This window comes from Myiozetetes cayanensis, unplaced genomic scaffold (assembly GCF_022539395.1).
Source record: "Myiozetetes cayanensis isolate MyiCay16 unplaced genomic scaffold, myiCay2020 scf19, whole genome shotgun sequence".
Taxonomy (NCBI): domain Eukaryota; kingdom Metazoa; phylum Chordata; class Aves; order Passeriformes; family Tyrannidae; genus Myiozetetes; species Myiozetetes cayanensis.
In genome coordinates, this window is record NW_026087400.1 from 3,885,630 (window position 1) to 3,900,973 (window position 15,344).

At 56.6% G+C, this 15,344-nt stretch overlaps 1 protein-coding gene across 4 annotated transcripts in view; it reads right to left on the reverse strand.

The window, feature by feature from the left end:
* Nucleotides 1-1,023: 1,023 nt before the first annotated feature.
* Nucleotides 1,024-15,344, reverse strand: part of ZNF512B (zinc finger protein 512B) — a 29,812-nt gene continuing 15,491 nt past the window's right edge. For all 4 annotated transcript variants that reach the window (XM_050313696.1, XM_050313693.1, XM_050313697.1 and 1 more), the window contains 5 exons: nucleotides 14,672-14,863; nucleotides 8,364-8,465; nucleotides 7,324-7,386; nucleotides 5,305-5,403; nucleotides 1,024-4,977 (listed from right to left, as the gene is read on the reverse strand). In XM_050313696.1, coding sequence (XP_050169653.1) covers nucleotides 4,684-4,977; nucleotides 5,305-5,403; nucleotides 7,324-7,386; nucleotides 8,364-8,465; nucleotides 14,672-14,863 — 750 coding nt within the window. In that variant the 3' untranslated portion in view covers nucleotides 1,024-4,683. The remainder of the gene's footprint in view (nucleotides 4,978-5,304; nucleotides 5,404-7,323; nucleotides 7,387-8,363; nucleotides 8,466-14,671; nucleotides 14,864-15,344) is intronic.

The window sequence follows — 15,344 nt, forward strand, 5'->3', positions numbered from 1 at the left end:
TGTAGTGCGGGACCGGGAAGGGGGGCGTGCGGAGCGGTTTGGGGTGATGTGCGGTGCAGGTGGGTGGTGGGAGCTGTGGGGTCCAGGTGAGCACCGCAGGGTGATCTCAGCGTGGCTGGGAGCTGTAGGGCACAATGAGGGGGGCTGTGGGGTGCAGGTAGAGGCTTTGGGTACTGATAGGTGCCGTGGAGTGAAAAGGGTTTTCCCCCCACCCCCTATCGCTGCCAGCAGAGCTGGGGGCAGCAGGGTTTGGGCAGTTCCAGGCCCTGACCTGGTCACTGGGCACGGGGAGTGGAGAAGCTGGGGGACCCCAGCCCTGTGGGGGTCCCAGGGTGCTGGGTGGGATCTGGTTTTACTCAACATCGTGCTCCCATCTCGTGTCTGGCGTCCCCGGGGCAGAGGTTTGGGGTACCACATGTTTGGGGAGGGGGGGGGGCAAGGCAAGTGCTGCTTCTGGAGTCCCCATCCTGCCTTTGGGGAGCCTGGAGCGTCCATGGGGAAGGGTCGGGTTCTCAGCCAGATCAGGGGAGATCAGTCTAAATCTGTCCCTGACTTGGGTTCGGTGCCAAAGAAAACATTATGGAGCAGAAGAGGATTTATTCCCACGCCGGGAGGGCCGGGAGGTGGGGCCTGGGTCCCGCAGAACTCCCCAGGGAGGAGAGGTCCTGGGCTGGATGCGGCCCCTGGGGCTGGGAGACCCTGGACGCTGCTGATGGCATGGGTGGACTGGGAGCAGCTTTAGGGGGATTTCTACCCCTAAAATAGGGGAGTGGGGGGCAGCTGGACATTGGGCTGTGGGCACCGGGGATCCTCTGGAGATCCTTCTGTCACCAGCACTGCCAGCTGTGCCAAGTGGTAGTGCAGGAAGCATCCCTAGTCCTCACCCTCCCCACCCTCCCCATCCCAGTTTTGGGGGCACCCCTGGGCTCAATCCCCAGTGGACAGGGGAAGGACAAATCCAAACCCACTGGATCCCACGTCCAACCCTCCCTCCGAAATGCCAAATAACGATGACAGCAGTGCTAATAAAAAATCAATAACCATTTATTTGATACAGCTGTTTCATACATACAGTACAGGGAGCGCCTCCGCGGGGGCTCAGCTGCTCGGACAGTACTCTCCAACTGAGGATTTGTCAATGATTAACAAAAGAACAGATCGTCACAAATCGGGAGCTTATTATAAGATAGTTTACCGTTAAAACAATTTTATTTTTTTTTTTTTGCAAATAAACACTTTTTAATATATATATTTATATATTTATATATATGGTTACAAGTGATAAATTGAAAATTCTTTTTTTTTTCTCCTATTTTTTTTTTAATGTTTTCATTTTTTCCCCAAAATACACTTATGCACTAATAACTGGCATCGACGAGAAACATTCGGATATGCCGTGGGATGGGTGTCACGAGGAGAGAAAGAAAAGAACAAAACGCTCCCAAGGTTCCTGGGTGTGAGAGATGCTCCAGGCCCAGGCAGCTCCACCCACTGTGGCTGGATTTGGCCCTCGCTTCCTGCCTGGAGCTGGCGCAGCACAGACACCCCCACCAGGGTGTGGTGTCAGTGCCAGGGGTTCCTCAGCCACAGCAGCCCCCTGGGACTGAAGCTTTCCATGAGGTCTTCCCACAGGGTTGCAGTCCATCCCTGCTCCCACAGAGGTTTAGCCCTTTCCTTAGGGACACGGGTGACGGGATGGTGGGTTTCCACAACAGCGGACGTGTGGGACCACAGTGTCACTGTCCCCAGGGTGACAAAACTCCCAAACCCTGCAGATGATGGGATGGAAGGGGACAGGACACCTCATGCCCCCATCTGGTCCTGCAGCCTCTGCCCCTCCCTCTGGATCAAGGTGGTTTCCCAGCTGGCGCTGCCTCGCTGGGAGCACCTGAAGGGGCACAACCTGCTGGCCCCAGCAATGCCACTGTGGTGTCACTCAGTGGTGTCACTCAGCCCTGCCCACTCGCTGGCAGCTGCTGGTGTTCTGAAGATTTCACTTTCTCATGGCAATTCCCAACTGACCACAGTGCTGCCCTCACCAGGGCTGTGAGCGTTTCCCAGGTCTGAGGTGTGAAGGAGAGCACCAGGACCGCCGCTCCTGCTGCCGACCCTAAGACCCCAGATGGTCCCTGGGGTCCCCTCCAGGCTGGTGTCACTCTGTGAGGCCACCACAGCTGTCCCTGCTCCTCCCAGGACGGTCCTTTGCAGACAATCTCGTTAAGGAAGCAGAGGTTGGGTTTTGTTGTGCACTCCATGACAACCCCCCAGGCTGGCCCTTCCCTGGGTCTCCCCCGCCCTGAGCAGTTCCCAGGGCTCCCCCATCATGGAGCACACTGCTGTTAATTTAATCAACAAGAAGCCAATTAATTGCACATTAATGAGAATGGAACCCCGGGCTGTGCACAAGGGGAGGCGCTGGGGATTGTGTGGTGACTGTCCAAGCCAGCAGCCTGGGCCAGCTGGGTCGCCCTCCCTGGGTCAGGGCATGAAGCTTTCCCGAGGGCTTTCTTCCGTGGTGGGACGTGATTTTGGGATGCAGAGGCTCCCTCTGCCCCTTTGCAGAGATGTCAGTGCCAGGTCCCCCTCTCTGCCCGCTGTGACCTTCCTGCTCCTGCCGGCCTCCCCAGCAGCTCCAGTGTGCCCCCCAAATACCCTCCTGGGATGGGAGGCTCACTGCCCTCCCAGCCATTGTGGCTTCAGTGAGGGCACAGCACCAGAGAAAGTCACTGCCAGGACAGCACCACCACGTCCCTGCCGTGACAAACAGCGAGCAGCTCCAAGCGTGTACATCCTACACTCCCCTGGAGCTCCCCCCCTTTCCTGGGGAGGCAGGATCTACCCCGGTGACACCATCCAAATGCAGGTCCAGATGAAGAGCAAGCAGTGACCAGGCTGTGCCGCAGCGACTAATTAGGCTTTCTCGCTAATTGCCTCGAGGCCCGGCGCAGCCAGCAGTGCTCCAGCACGCTCCCTCACCCGCAGGCACCTGCCCAGCTCGCTGGGCAATGCAGAGCATGGATCAAGGGGCTGGAGCTGTGGACAGAGCAGGAGACCTGGCTCCCCGAGAAGCTGCCCTGGCTTCAGCCCCCACCAACCCCCCCTCCCTGCCCGGCTGGAATAACCTGCCAGTGGAGGATGTTAATTATGACTGAGCCACTGCTCGAAGCCAGGGAATGATCCCGAGCCTCTAGCGGGCAGCAAGGAGCAGTGACTCCTCGGAAAGCGAGGACTGAGGTTTGAACTGATTAAAGCAAAAGCAGAAGCTCTCCCTCCGATGCCACTTTCCTGGCTCTGCATAGGGAAAAAATTGAATTAAGGTTTTCTGTTCCATTACCGAGAGGAAACGTGCTTGTTTCCCAAGGACCGAGGTAGCCTGGTTTTGTCTGGAGACGGATATGTCCTGGTCCAGGGAGGGTTCCCTCTGGGCTGGAGCGAGGTGTGATGACCATGTCAACACAGGTGCAAAGAAGAGCCCAGGGGGAAGAGCACAAGCAGGGACAGCACCACAGGGACCTCCCATCCTGAGGGGGATGATCAGGGGCTCAGATACATCTTTGGGAGCAGAGACTCCTCCTACAGCGGGTCCCGGCCCAGAGGGGCAAGGGGAGCAGGAGGTGCCTGGGCAGCGGCTGGGCTTGCCCCAAAGCAGGACCCGTGATTGTCACTTGACGCTGCCCCTGTCCCCATCACACACCTCCCACGGCTGCAAATGGGGAACCGAGCCCCACTCCTCCCTCTGGTGTGATTGGATAGAGCACAGTGGGACCCTGAATAACCCTTGGATGCCCCCCGGGTCAGGGGGGCAGGTTGATGGCTACCATCTCCCCCTGACCCTGGCACTGCCAGCTGCATTCGCGAACAGAACCCGAGCACCGAGGCACAGCTCCCTCACTGTGCCCCCTCCGTGGTCGCACTGCCACGCTCCACGGTGCCCACAACATTCCCCCAACTTTCCATTAAACCCTCCAACCCGACCAGTCCTATCTCCCGCTCTTGCCCCCCGCACCCCCAGCCCCACGTTCCCTGCTCCCTCCTCTGCCTGCGCCGCCGAGACAAACCCTGCCAAGCCAACACCCCACGGAGCCGATCCCTGCCAAACGCGTTCTCCCTCGACCTGAGGCTGCAGGGAAGGTACTGCCGACCCCACCAGCACCCGCTGCCGGACCCTCTGCCCAACCAGGTCAAACATCTTTGGAAACATCGCCCTGGAGCTGGAAGGTTGGGGCCCGCTGGAGGCTGCCGGGCAGGCGGGCAGCTCCCTGCCTCGGCACGCAGCTGCTGGCGGAGGGTCCCCGTTCACGGGACCCGCTGCTATTGCACTTCTCTTTCACTCAAGCGTCACCAGTTTGGTGCAGGGGAAGGGAATCACGGGCCGGGGGAGGCAGCGGGGTCCCACCGAGGGGTATGTACATAGGCAGGGGGTGGAGAACGGTCCAGCTTCCTTGATCCTGTTTGTTTTCCAGTGTGAAACAAGGTCCGTGACTTTAGTTTAAAGTGGTTAATTGGTATTTTCTGTCTTTTTTTTTTTTTTCTTTTTTTTCCTTTCTTTTTGTAAAAAGAGGGTGAGAGGAGGGTGGGGGGAAGGGAGGTGGGATGGGAAGGAGAGGACATAAAACCGGGAGAGACCCCCACCCTGTTACCCTGGGCTGTAAACGAATCCTCGGACACAAGTCTCTGAGCTGCTCATTTCTCAGGCATCTTGCTGGCTCCTCCCTTCCGCTGGCTCGGGGGTTTGGGGACATGCTCGTCCCCCTCGGGGCTGCCCCGGGAGCCTTCCCAGTGCTCGAGGGTTTTCTTGTGATTAGTCTTTGCTGCCATGCTTTCTTTGCCCTTCGGAGACATTTCTGGAGGCCTCTCCTTGGGTTTCCTCCCTCTTTTCTTCCCGTTTGTGCTTTTCTTTTTCTCCTCTTTGCTGGAAGAAAGCTGTTCCCTGTTTTTCTTTTTCCGGCTGGCCTCTGAGGAGGTTCGGAACCAGTTCTGTGTCCGTGGGGTGACACGGGGGTTAGTGACTGTCCAGAGGCCAGGCACTGGCACCGGCACCAGCACACACAACCCGAGCCTGGCCCACCCCACACCCCACCGGCATCACCTCCCCAGGACAAACTGCTCAGCCTGGGGGTTAGGGAGGACCCCCCAAGGCTGTCACAGCATTGCTGTGCTTCTGGGAGCTGCTGCCAAGCTCACAGATGGATGGATGGATGGATGGATGGATGGATGGATGGATGGATGGATGGAGAGGGACAGCCCAAGGATGGGCACTTCAGAGCGGGGACCAGCCCAGCCCAGCTCCAGCTGCTTCCTTACCTCCGAGTGAGCCTTGATGATGTGGTACTTGACACCACTCTCGGAGCTGAACTCCTTCTGGCACAGGAGGCAGCGGTACTTGCCCACCAGGTGGTCTCCCTGCAAGACAGAGCAGCCTCCTGCAGAGCCAGAAGTGGCCCAGAGGGGTGGCCTCCCTGGCCCTGACTCCCCTGTGACCTCAAAGTGACACAAAATAAACACTCATGTCTAAAGCACCAGATCACTACTGGCCTCGGTGCCAGGCCAGGAGCTCACAGCCACATCTTCTCTCTGATTTTCAGCCCGTGCTGCAGCCTTGTGTGTCCCCAGTGTCACCACAGACATCAGGTGTGTCCCGGGGCTGATGAGGCCATCGCCCTGTGTCCTCGCTGTCAACAGATCTGTGCTCTCCCGGGACTGAACCACCATCAGATTTATGTCCAACACTCACCTAATTTTCCTTTTATGCTGTCAAAGAGCCACAGTGACTGCTGGATTCCTGTCATCAGAGCCCTGGTGGGATGATGGATCCCCCGGCTCTGCCGCAGGTCACGGCACACAAGAGATAATGTGCTCTCTCTTGACGAGGGGGTTATGGATGGGCCCCTCCAGGCAATATATTTCCTCCCTGGGAATTTCTCCGTAGCTGTAAATCTGGAGTTAGATGGGTCTCTCATTTCAGGAGAGGACAGGGCTGGCCACACTACAGACTGGCTTCAGGAATACTCATGCAAAATCACCTTGGTGCATCAATCCCCACTGAGGGTGGGGTGCTGCCTGGGAGCAGCCTCTGCTCTCGCTCAGGCTTGATGTACTGCAACCAGCTCTGCAGGATTTTACAGCAGGAATCACAGGCCAGCTCTGGAGGGGTTATAATTTATTTATGCCCAATTTGATGGCACATGTAACCAAACTAAATCCTCGGTAAGGGGAAGAAGCCAACTGATGGTGGTGTGGGGGTCACAGAGCTGGAATTCCCCCAGTGCTGACCCCCCCAGCACCCGGTCCCAGCTGTGCCAGATAGAGTGTGCAGCTCTGTGGTTCATGGAAATGCTCATGCAGATCCTGGCTGCTTCCTGTGCATGGAACCAGCCAGAAACCAGCTCCATTTTCCCTTGGACAGCAGAGGAGCTGCCCCAGTCTCCTGTGTTTGCTCTTTTATCCTGCATAAATCCAGCTTCTCCTGCTGGATCTCTGCAGCCCATTTTCTAAATGATCTCATTAAGGGCTGCTGTTCCAGCTAGCGCTGGAGGAGTGCAGGAGTTGGTGTTTTTAATAACCATGGGATATGGATTGGAGCTGCCTCCTGGAAGCTCCATTCAATGGAAGCTGCAGCTGGAAATGTTTCAGGGTATAAAGCTTTTGCAGCTCTTACTCAGTTCCAGTTTGAGGGACCTACTCTGAGCTCCCTCTCCCTCCCCTGTGGCAGCTGCAGGCCACTGGAGTTCAGGGCTGCTCCCTCAGGCAGGAGGGCACTGGTCTCTGCATGGACCGGCCGCCTCTTCCAGCCTCAGCTCATCCCAGGAGGTACCACAACAGCATCCCTCCAGCTGGGATTCCAGAGGGGTTGCAGGGCTGCCTAAATCAATGGAGGAAGACTCCTGACTCCCACCTGCCCCAGGGAACATTCAGTTTCCAACACCCAGCTCCTTGGCTCTGAGGTGCTGGGGCTGATGTGTGGCTGTGTGAGCTGCTGAGTAATCAAAGGCTCATGAATGATTTAGGGGCTGCAGAAACCAGCTGGGCTAGGGCTACTGAGGGATGGGAGTACATGAGGCAGGAGGGCTTGGTCCCACTGCTGTATCCCTGAGACTGCTCCATGTGTTAGAGGTCTTGGCTCTTGAGGGAGATGTTTGTGTTGTGGGACCTCTGCTCCACAGCTGAGATGGCAGCTACATTCCCTCCCTCCCATCTGCTCTGCTCGAGCCTCTCAGCCTGTGCATTGTCCCTTGGCCTGTGCCTTCCAAAGCAGCTGGGAGGGAAGAGAAAACCAAACCCCAAAGCCACCTCTGAGACAAGGGTGTAAAAGGAGGGACCCACCTTGTTGCAGTTGGCCAGGTGAGCTTTCAGCCCCGAGACGCTGGAGTAAATGGCTTCACAGAACTGCAGGAAGAAACAAAGCAGGGTTAGACACGATCCCCCTCATCTGCCTTCCTCTGAGCCGGGGCCAGGAGCCCGCTGAGCCAGCACAGCCACCGGTCCAGGCTGAGCAGTGTGAGGTTAATGCTCTGCGAGGCGCCGAGGGCTCTGGTCACACGTTTCCTATTAGTGCTAATGGGAGTCATGTGGCCACATCCCTCTGCAACAGGCTGAAAAACGTCTCCCCTAAATGTCTCCGTGGAAAACGGTACATTTGCGAGCTGTCGGGAGGTCCTGCTGGGCTACAGGAGTTCTTGGAGCCACAGCAGAGGCTTAAGGGAGAGGAGAAATCACCCAGGCAGCAGCATGACCAGTTTCTGAGCAACCGTCTTTTTCAAGTGCCTGTGTATGACATTAATTAGGCAGCCTGGCTCCCCCGGCCTTGCGGGAACAGCCTCCTTCAGAACTCCCATTAGCAAGGCTTTGTTTGGGATGATAAATCCAGGCCCAGCACCAGGGTGGGGTTCACCTCCCCGCCAGCTCAGGCCAAGACTCTTTCACAGAGAGATGAAGTGCATGCACCATGCCCTGAGGTTGCTGCCTGTCGCAGGGCTTTAAAAAGCTTGGCTTAAATCCAGCCCAGCTTAACTCTGGGAAAAGCAGGTTCTCTGCATGAAAAGGCTCCTGAGCACAGGATGCACAGCTCTTGCCCCTGTCTGGATCTCGGGAGCTTCCCAAAGGCAGCTCCAGAGCCTGAACTGGGCAATGCTGAACCATCAGCCCAGTCCCCAAGGCTGAGCACGCCAGGAGGATCCCAAAGGTGGGACATGCTTTAACCAGGCATGGCAGCAAGCCCAGGGAAAGGAGGTGAAACGAGTGTCTGAGCATCACTGTCACCTGAGGCCCAATGAGAACATGCTTTAGTGGGTTTCTGCCCCCCAAACTTCCCCTTCCTCCTGCTGGGACCAGCTAGCCTGTGGCAGAACAGAGACAGTCCTTACATTGTTGGGACAGTTGATGCGGCCCTTCTCCTTCACTTCATTCTTCCAGTTTTCCACCAGCCTGGGATTGAGCTTTGGAAGCCCTGGTCGGGTGTAATTGAGCTGTGAACAATAGCAGAGGATTAGCAGAGCTGCACACCCCAACCCGCTCTGTGGTGGAGTCCTGCCTCTTCACAAGGGTCTTGTCCCCACCCGAAGTGAATCGGAGCTGAAAACTACTTGTGGGGCTTCCCCCAGAGATGCCATTCCCCTCCCCGGGCACTGCAGAGCACAGGGGCGGCTCTGCCCACTGCTGTGCCATCAGTGAGGAGTCCCCAGCAAACAGGAGAGGGGAGGCTCCTGCTCTGCTCTCAGGTCCATGCCCAGCTGCAGGGCCAGGCCTGGACCCAGCATTTTCGGTGCCCAGTGTCTGCACAGCCCTTCTGCCGTGTTTCATAACCGGGGGAATAAACAACCCTGCACGCTGGGCAGAGGGGACACAGCCAGGAGCCTCCATGGCTGCCTTCCATGGATGAATGGGCACAACCCGTCAAACAATGAAAGGCTCTTGTGCCTCTGCCTCTCCTTCTGGCAGGGCTGCTCCTTCCAAGTGCTTTTAATTACCGCTTTATTAACGACTTTGAGGGTTAGCATAGCGGGCCGGCCTTCCCAACTCCAGTTCTGCATGTTCAGCACAAGTCAAGGCTGCAGCTCGGGGCATCTCTGGGCCTCCTGGCCGCTGTGCCTGGCCCTACCTGTGGGCTTGGTCCCAGCCTGACACTGTGCTCCCGTGGCCAGGTCTGCAGGGGACACCAGCCTGCATGACTCCCAGCCCGCCCCGGTGAGCTCTGCTAGAGCCAATGGATGTTGTTTGGGTCTCAAGCCCCAAACTTGCCCCGAGTGGGAGCAGTGCCAGGTGAGCCCGCAGATGACCCGGTGCAGGTGTAGGTACCTGAGCACGTGCCACTCTCCATGGGCACCTCCGAGCGTGGGGCACGGCCGCATCCCTGGATGGAGAGGACGCACAGCCAAACGGCGCTCGCAGAGGTGCAAACCCAGGAGCTGTTTTTAAAACGTTCCCCGAGGACCCAGAGCTGGTTGGTTCAGCGGCAGCGGGAAGCCGGCTGGATTTCTTTTCCAGCTGTGACTTTTCCTGAACACGCTGATAAAATTGCAAATCTGCCTTTGTCTGTTTCCCCCCCCACCGCAAGCTGTTCCCAAACCTCCCAGCAAAGGGAAGCTCGGGATGTGGAGGGCTCAGATGCCAACCGCTCACTTCCACTCAAATTGAAGTGATCTGTGTGCCCCTGCTGCCTTCCCCCTGGCACGTGGCGGGGCACGGCCGGAGCAGGGAGCCCGTGGAGTGCTGGGCTCCATGCGAGGGGCAGGGGCACAGGGCCTTGCGAAACGGCGCCGCGAACGCTGGTACAGACGGATGTGGATGTGGAAAACTCCCCCGAGCCCCAGCGTGCTGCTATTCTGTCGTGCTTCGCGGCTGGGGGAGATGCCAGCAGAGCTCTTTGAAGCCCTGGGATGGTGCATCTTTACCAAGCGCTTGGTCCCCCACCCGGGGGAGGCAATGTCACCTCCAGGGGAGAACACAGGAGTCCCTTTCTGCCATTGATACTGAGAGCCAGGATGCCAAACGGCCTCCATAATTAAAAACCAATCAATCCCATGAATGAGCAAACATTAATGGTAACCGCACACAGCCCCAGCAACAACCTCTCCCTCCGCACGTCCCCGGGGAGGAGGCAAGGGGGGATGTTCAGAGATGTGGACTCTGCTGCTCTGCTTTCCCACTCCAGAGAAAAATCCCTCCCCGCTCTCCTCCAACAGCCCTGCACAATAACATGCAAATCCCATGTCTTCCCGGGGCGCTGCGGTTCTGGGAATGTCAAAGTCATCTTTATGTCTCTATTAAGAGGGAGCCCCAGGCATGGAATATTTTATATTTTTTTTTCTTTTCCATTTATTTTCCTCAAACAGCCTGTAAGTGAAAATCTTCATGGCCAAATCATTAAACGACTACAACTGGTTTTGGCTCCAGCCCATCTCTTCTGAACAGTCGAAGGATGCTGGGCTGGGAAGGTTTGTTTTCTTTGACTGACGGTTTTATTTAATTAACTTTCATATTTCAATCCTCTCTCCTCCTTAGACAGCTCTCCCCTTCCCCAAAATATATAGCAGTAAACGAGAACCATGTGGGATGTCTCAGCCAAGGAGCGCCCCTGGAAGCCTCACCCAGGTCCCCAGCACGAGGCATGGCTCTCCCAGGGCCCCGTGGAAGCTGTGGGTAATGCTGCCTTGGAGGTGAAGCCAAAATGCACCCAAGGGTGCTGGATGGCAGCCAGGTCCCACAGGAGGGTCACATCACGCCAGCACTGCCGAGCATGGGAAGGAAGGATGGATTTTGCCCTGCAGCTGGAGCTGGGATCCGGTTTGGCCCACCAGTGACATGAGTCCACAGGGCTCAGCCTGGCTCCTGCCCAGATCGCAGGGCCATTGTTTTGGGGGACAAACCCAAGCCAGCCCCTTCTGCTCCGGAATTTATCCTGCTTCCAGTATAAAACCTCAAGCCTGGAGATGACTTTTCCCCTTTAGCTTTATGACTGGCCCACGGCAGTCCTTCGCTCTGAACCCCTGGCTCCCCACAGCATTCAGGCTCCATGGGGATGTGCAGCATCCACGGCTGCCCTCAGCCCTATAACAGCACCACATCCTGAGCCCTGGGGAGGTGAATGGGGTGTCCTTGCACCCCACAGAGGAGCTCAACATCCCTCCTTGTACAGGACCGTGGCTGCCTGGGCTGCAGGAGCCCAACACCACCTCCAGCACCCTGAAGCAAGCAATGCCACCTCCAGCTATACTAGGAAGGCATCACTCCATGAAACAATGGGATTTCCATGGCATTTTCTCCCCTCTTTCCCCTTAGATGCCTCTTCCCTCTGCTTGAGGAAGTTGTTTCTCATCCCCCACTAGATTCCCAGAGCCCACCATGCCTGCCTGTGCCACCAACCTGGCCACCCCTGCAGCCTCTCACTCCTTCTGCGGCAGCCCCAAGGCTGCCCATGGGTGGATGATGGCCCCAGCGAAGGCCAGAGGAGGGTCAGAGGGTCGACATCATCTTCATGGAGCTTCTGCAGAGGGGATTTTTCCCAGAAGAGCAGCAGGGGTGTGCCCTTCCCCATCTGACAAGCCCAGCAAGCGGCTGTTGTGAAACACCCCATCTGTTTCAGCTTATCCGGAGGCAAATAAAGATCGGAGCGAGAAAATAAGACTCCAGTGTATATTTAGAAATGCTGGATTTGGTTAGCGCAGACCGAAGGCAGCGCAGGGCCTGGGATCGAGCAGCAATCGTTTATTCTAATGCCATTGCTTTGGTGTGAAGGAATCCATTCTCCCGGGGAAAGGCGAACGCATCCCACCATGGGCCACCAGTGGGATCCAGACCCAGCATCCCTCTCCCCGGCTGGGACCAGCTGCCACGTGGCCACAGCACAGGGGCTGCAGTGGGGCTGTGCCTGCTGAAGGCTGCAAACCTCTGTATCCCATCGGCTTGCTGAGGAGCTGTGCCTTCCCCTGGGAAAAAGTTTTGCTGCCTGGAGAAGGGATGGAGAGGAGGGGTGGCTTTCTTCATCAGCTTCCTTGGAATCCATGTTGACTGCTGGGACTGTTGGTGTGGAACTCAAAGAGTTCAGGGATGGAGCTGCATAGTTTGGGTGTATCCATCCGCCACAGGTTACAGATCAGAGCTGGGACTCATTCATCCCTCAGGAATCCTGGAAATCCCCGGGGCTTGCTAAGAAGATGCAGGAGCAGCTGAAATCTGCTGCCAATCCCTCACATCCCACCTCTCCCCAGGTCCAGCGAGGGGGTCTGCAGGCCCAGCAGCATACTCCCAATGGCTGGGTAAGGCTCAGGGGGAAGAAGAGGTGGTGGTGTGGCAGCTCTTCTAGGATTTCCACCAGTTCCCATCAGTCCCACCACACTGGGTCAGGGTGAACTGGTGTTTTTCTTCCTGCTGCTCCAGTGGCTCTGGGCTGTCAGCTCCCTCGGGGACAGCCACCACACACGCTCGGTGGGGTGGTGGCATGGGACGTGGGGACACTGCCTGCTGCTCCAAGCCTCCCACATGGCACAGGGCTGTCCTGCCAGCTCAGCTGAAGGCAGTTCTGAGGGAAGGGCTGTTCGGGGCTGTAATGGGGTCAGACTGGGCACTTGCTGGCATGTTTGAGGCGCTCCCAGCTGGGAGGGTTTTTCCACGCCCTGAACTGAAGCAACTTGTAAACCCAGAGGGGTCCCGAGCGACGCAAGACACGGCTCAGCAGAGCAACACAGAGCGTGCTGAAGTCAGCAAGTTCCCACCAGCCTCCCCAGGCAGAACCTGCCTCCCACCTCCTTCCAGCACCTCTCATCGAGAAAAAGTGTCATAGACTGAACAGATTATAGAGTGTTGTCAAGGGAACGTGACAGCCACTGCAAGACGTATCCACAGGCACACACAAAGCTACGTATGTATTAACCCATTGCACTCGTTTCCTTCAAAATCCATGGAGGATTTCATGCAGGGCCTGAGGTCCCAATCTTTGTTTTGTCACCTGGGAGCTGATCCAATTCCCCCCTTGTCCATCCTCAATACAAAACTGTTTCTGCCAACATCACAGCAATTCCTTGCTTTTTAGCACCAAGATGGGGCTCAGTTAAACTTAAACAATTAGGCTCTGAACACGAGAGATGTCTCATAAAAAAACCCCCACCAGCATTTCATGGAACAATTACAGCAGTGCTGAGACCTTTACGATGCCTTTGTATGTCAGCCTGAACATGTGTCCCTTGTCCAGGCCCGGGGTCCTGGCTGCTCCTTCCATTTAAACAGAAAATACCCCAACTCATGGGTAAGGGAAGGAATTCTGAGAAGGAAGAGAGGAACACGACAGCTGAGGCTGGAGGGGGGAGAAGAAAGCAGCACACCTCTCCTCACGCAGTATTTGAAATGAAACAGCTACTTTAGGCTTGATTTTTTTTATGTCACAAATGCATTGCAGCTGAAGTCATCTGGAAACCAACAATGGTAACACCAAGCACTGGGGAAATAAAAAACTTTGCAACCAGTTCTGGCCCTGGAACCCCCAGCTCTGCTCTGTGGTAGCATTGTGGATGGATCCCCTTCTGTGCCAGCGCCTCACCAGGATGCCAAGGTGGGTAAAGAAGCTGCTGGTTTGTTTCTGTGCTGGTTTTCCAGCTGGGATCTGAGCTGGGCTGAACTCCTCCTGGTCTCTGCAGGACTACGCTCTCCTGATGCCCTCTGACTCTCATTCCCACATTTGCAATGTGCCCAATATCTTGCCCAGGGTGAATTTTGGAGCACTGGACAAGAGATGCCCAACTGTTCAGAGCAAGGAGTAGACCTGGCACCCAACTGCAGATTTGCCTGCTCAGGAAACAGGCCACAGCTCATGCAGAGACTGCAGGATGGCTCTGCATTGAGCCCTGGCAGATGAAAATACTCTGATTTCCTCTTTATTCCTCTTTTACACTTAAAAGATTTACGATTTGCTGCTGCTTCATTCCTTTTACAGTCCAGAAGGAGCATACCTGGAGGGAATTTCAGCTTTGGGACACTCCCAGGAATAATCACCTCTTCCCACAGCCAGGGGGAGGAAGGTTTGGTTTAACCAATGCCTACACAAAGCTCAAACCTCCTGGAGCCCCATGCAGACCCCACAGCATCAGGCCACGAGTGCATCGCTGCTGGAGCCCGCGGGGCTGAGCCCTGCCTCCACTCTCCACCTTCCTCTGCTCTCAGCAGCACTGCTCTGGGATGCTGCAGGCCCTTTACCTCCAGGAAAGCATCTCCCAGAAATTAAGGAAGAGATATGAAGGGAGGGAATTCTGCCTGGAGCATCTTTGCTCTCTGACAGCGTAAGAGAGATCATTTTAGGTCCGATCTCTGCTCTCTTCACATGCTCCTCTTGGCTGCCAGCACGGACCAGAACCAACCTTGCTCCAGAAACAACATCCTCTGGGCTGGACTCTGATTTCTCCCTAGAGCACCACCCTTTGCTCCATTCCACCCAGTGGAAAAGGGCAAAGCTGCCTGCAGCTGGGAGCCTCCGGACCACAGGGGCTCAGCCTGTGCTGGGTGGGCTCTTCAGCAATAAATCTGCCATCACAGCTAATTAATTTAAGGCACAGCAAGGGAGACACGTGAGCCCTCAGCCATCTGGGGCCAGGCAATCATACCGAGATCTCCATGTACAGCTGGGGCCAGGCTAGCATCCCAGGATCTCCGTGTACAAACAAAAGGAGAACTAAAGGCTGCTCACCCGCTTCGTTTCAGGCACCAGGTCATCCTTCATCCTCCGCTTGGTCCAGTCCCTGGCGAGCTCATCCTCCGCTATCTCCTGGAGGTGAAAGACGGCTACTTGGGCCGACGTCCGACGGATGCGGCCGCTCGGGGTCCTCTCGAAATCTTCCACGGGAGCAGGCTCCTGCTTCACCTCTGGCTCCTCCGGAGGCTGCAACAGAGACAGAGTCAGCAAGGGCATGACAAGAGAACAGGCGAGCTCTCCGGCCCCGGGATGGGGATGCTGGAATTTGGGCTGCGCGTTTCCAGACCTGCTCTGTGCCTCTGCACCAGAGCACAGGAATGAAGGGAGCGCCCACCCCCTCAGCCCAGCAGCCAGCCATGAGACAGACCGACTGCGTCCCACGTGTATAAATGTCTCCAGTTATTAGAGCTAGGGAGTGATTAGCATTGGATGCACTGTCAGGAGGGATCAACAGAACAGAGAGGGATGCTCCCCAGGGACAGATCCTGCCACCCCAGCGCTGGCAAGCAGCTGGTGCTTGTGAGGGAGCGGCCTGAGTTCTGTTTTTTTCCCCTGCAGAGCACGGATGCAGGGTGGGCTGGAGCACAGCCCAGTGGGCACTGGGGAAAGGGAACACTGACAATCGCTCTGCTCCCGTTAACACAGCATCCTGCCTTTTGGGAGGAGT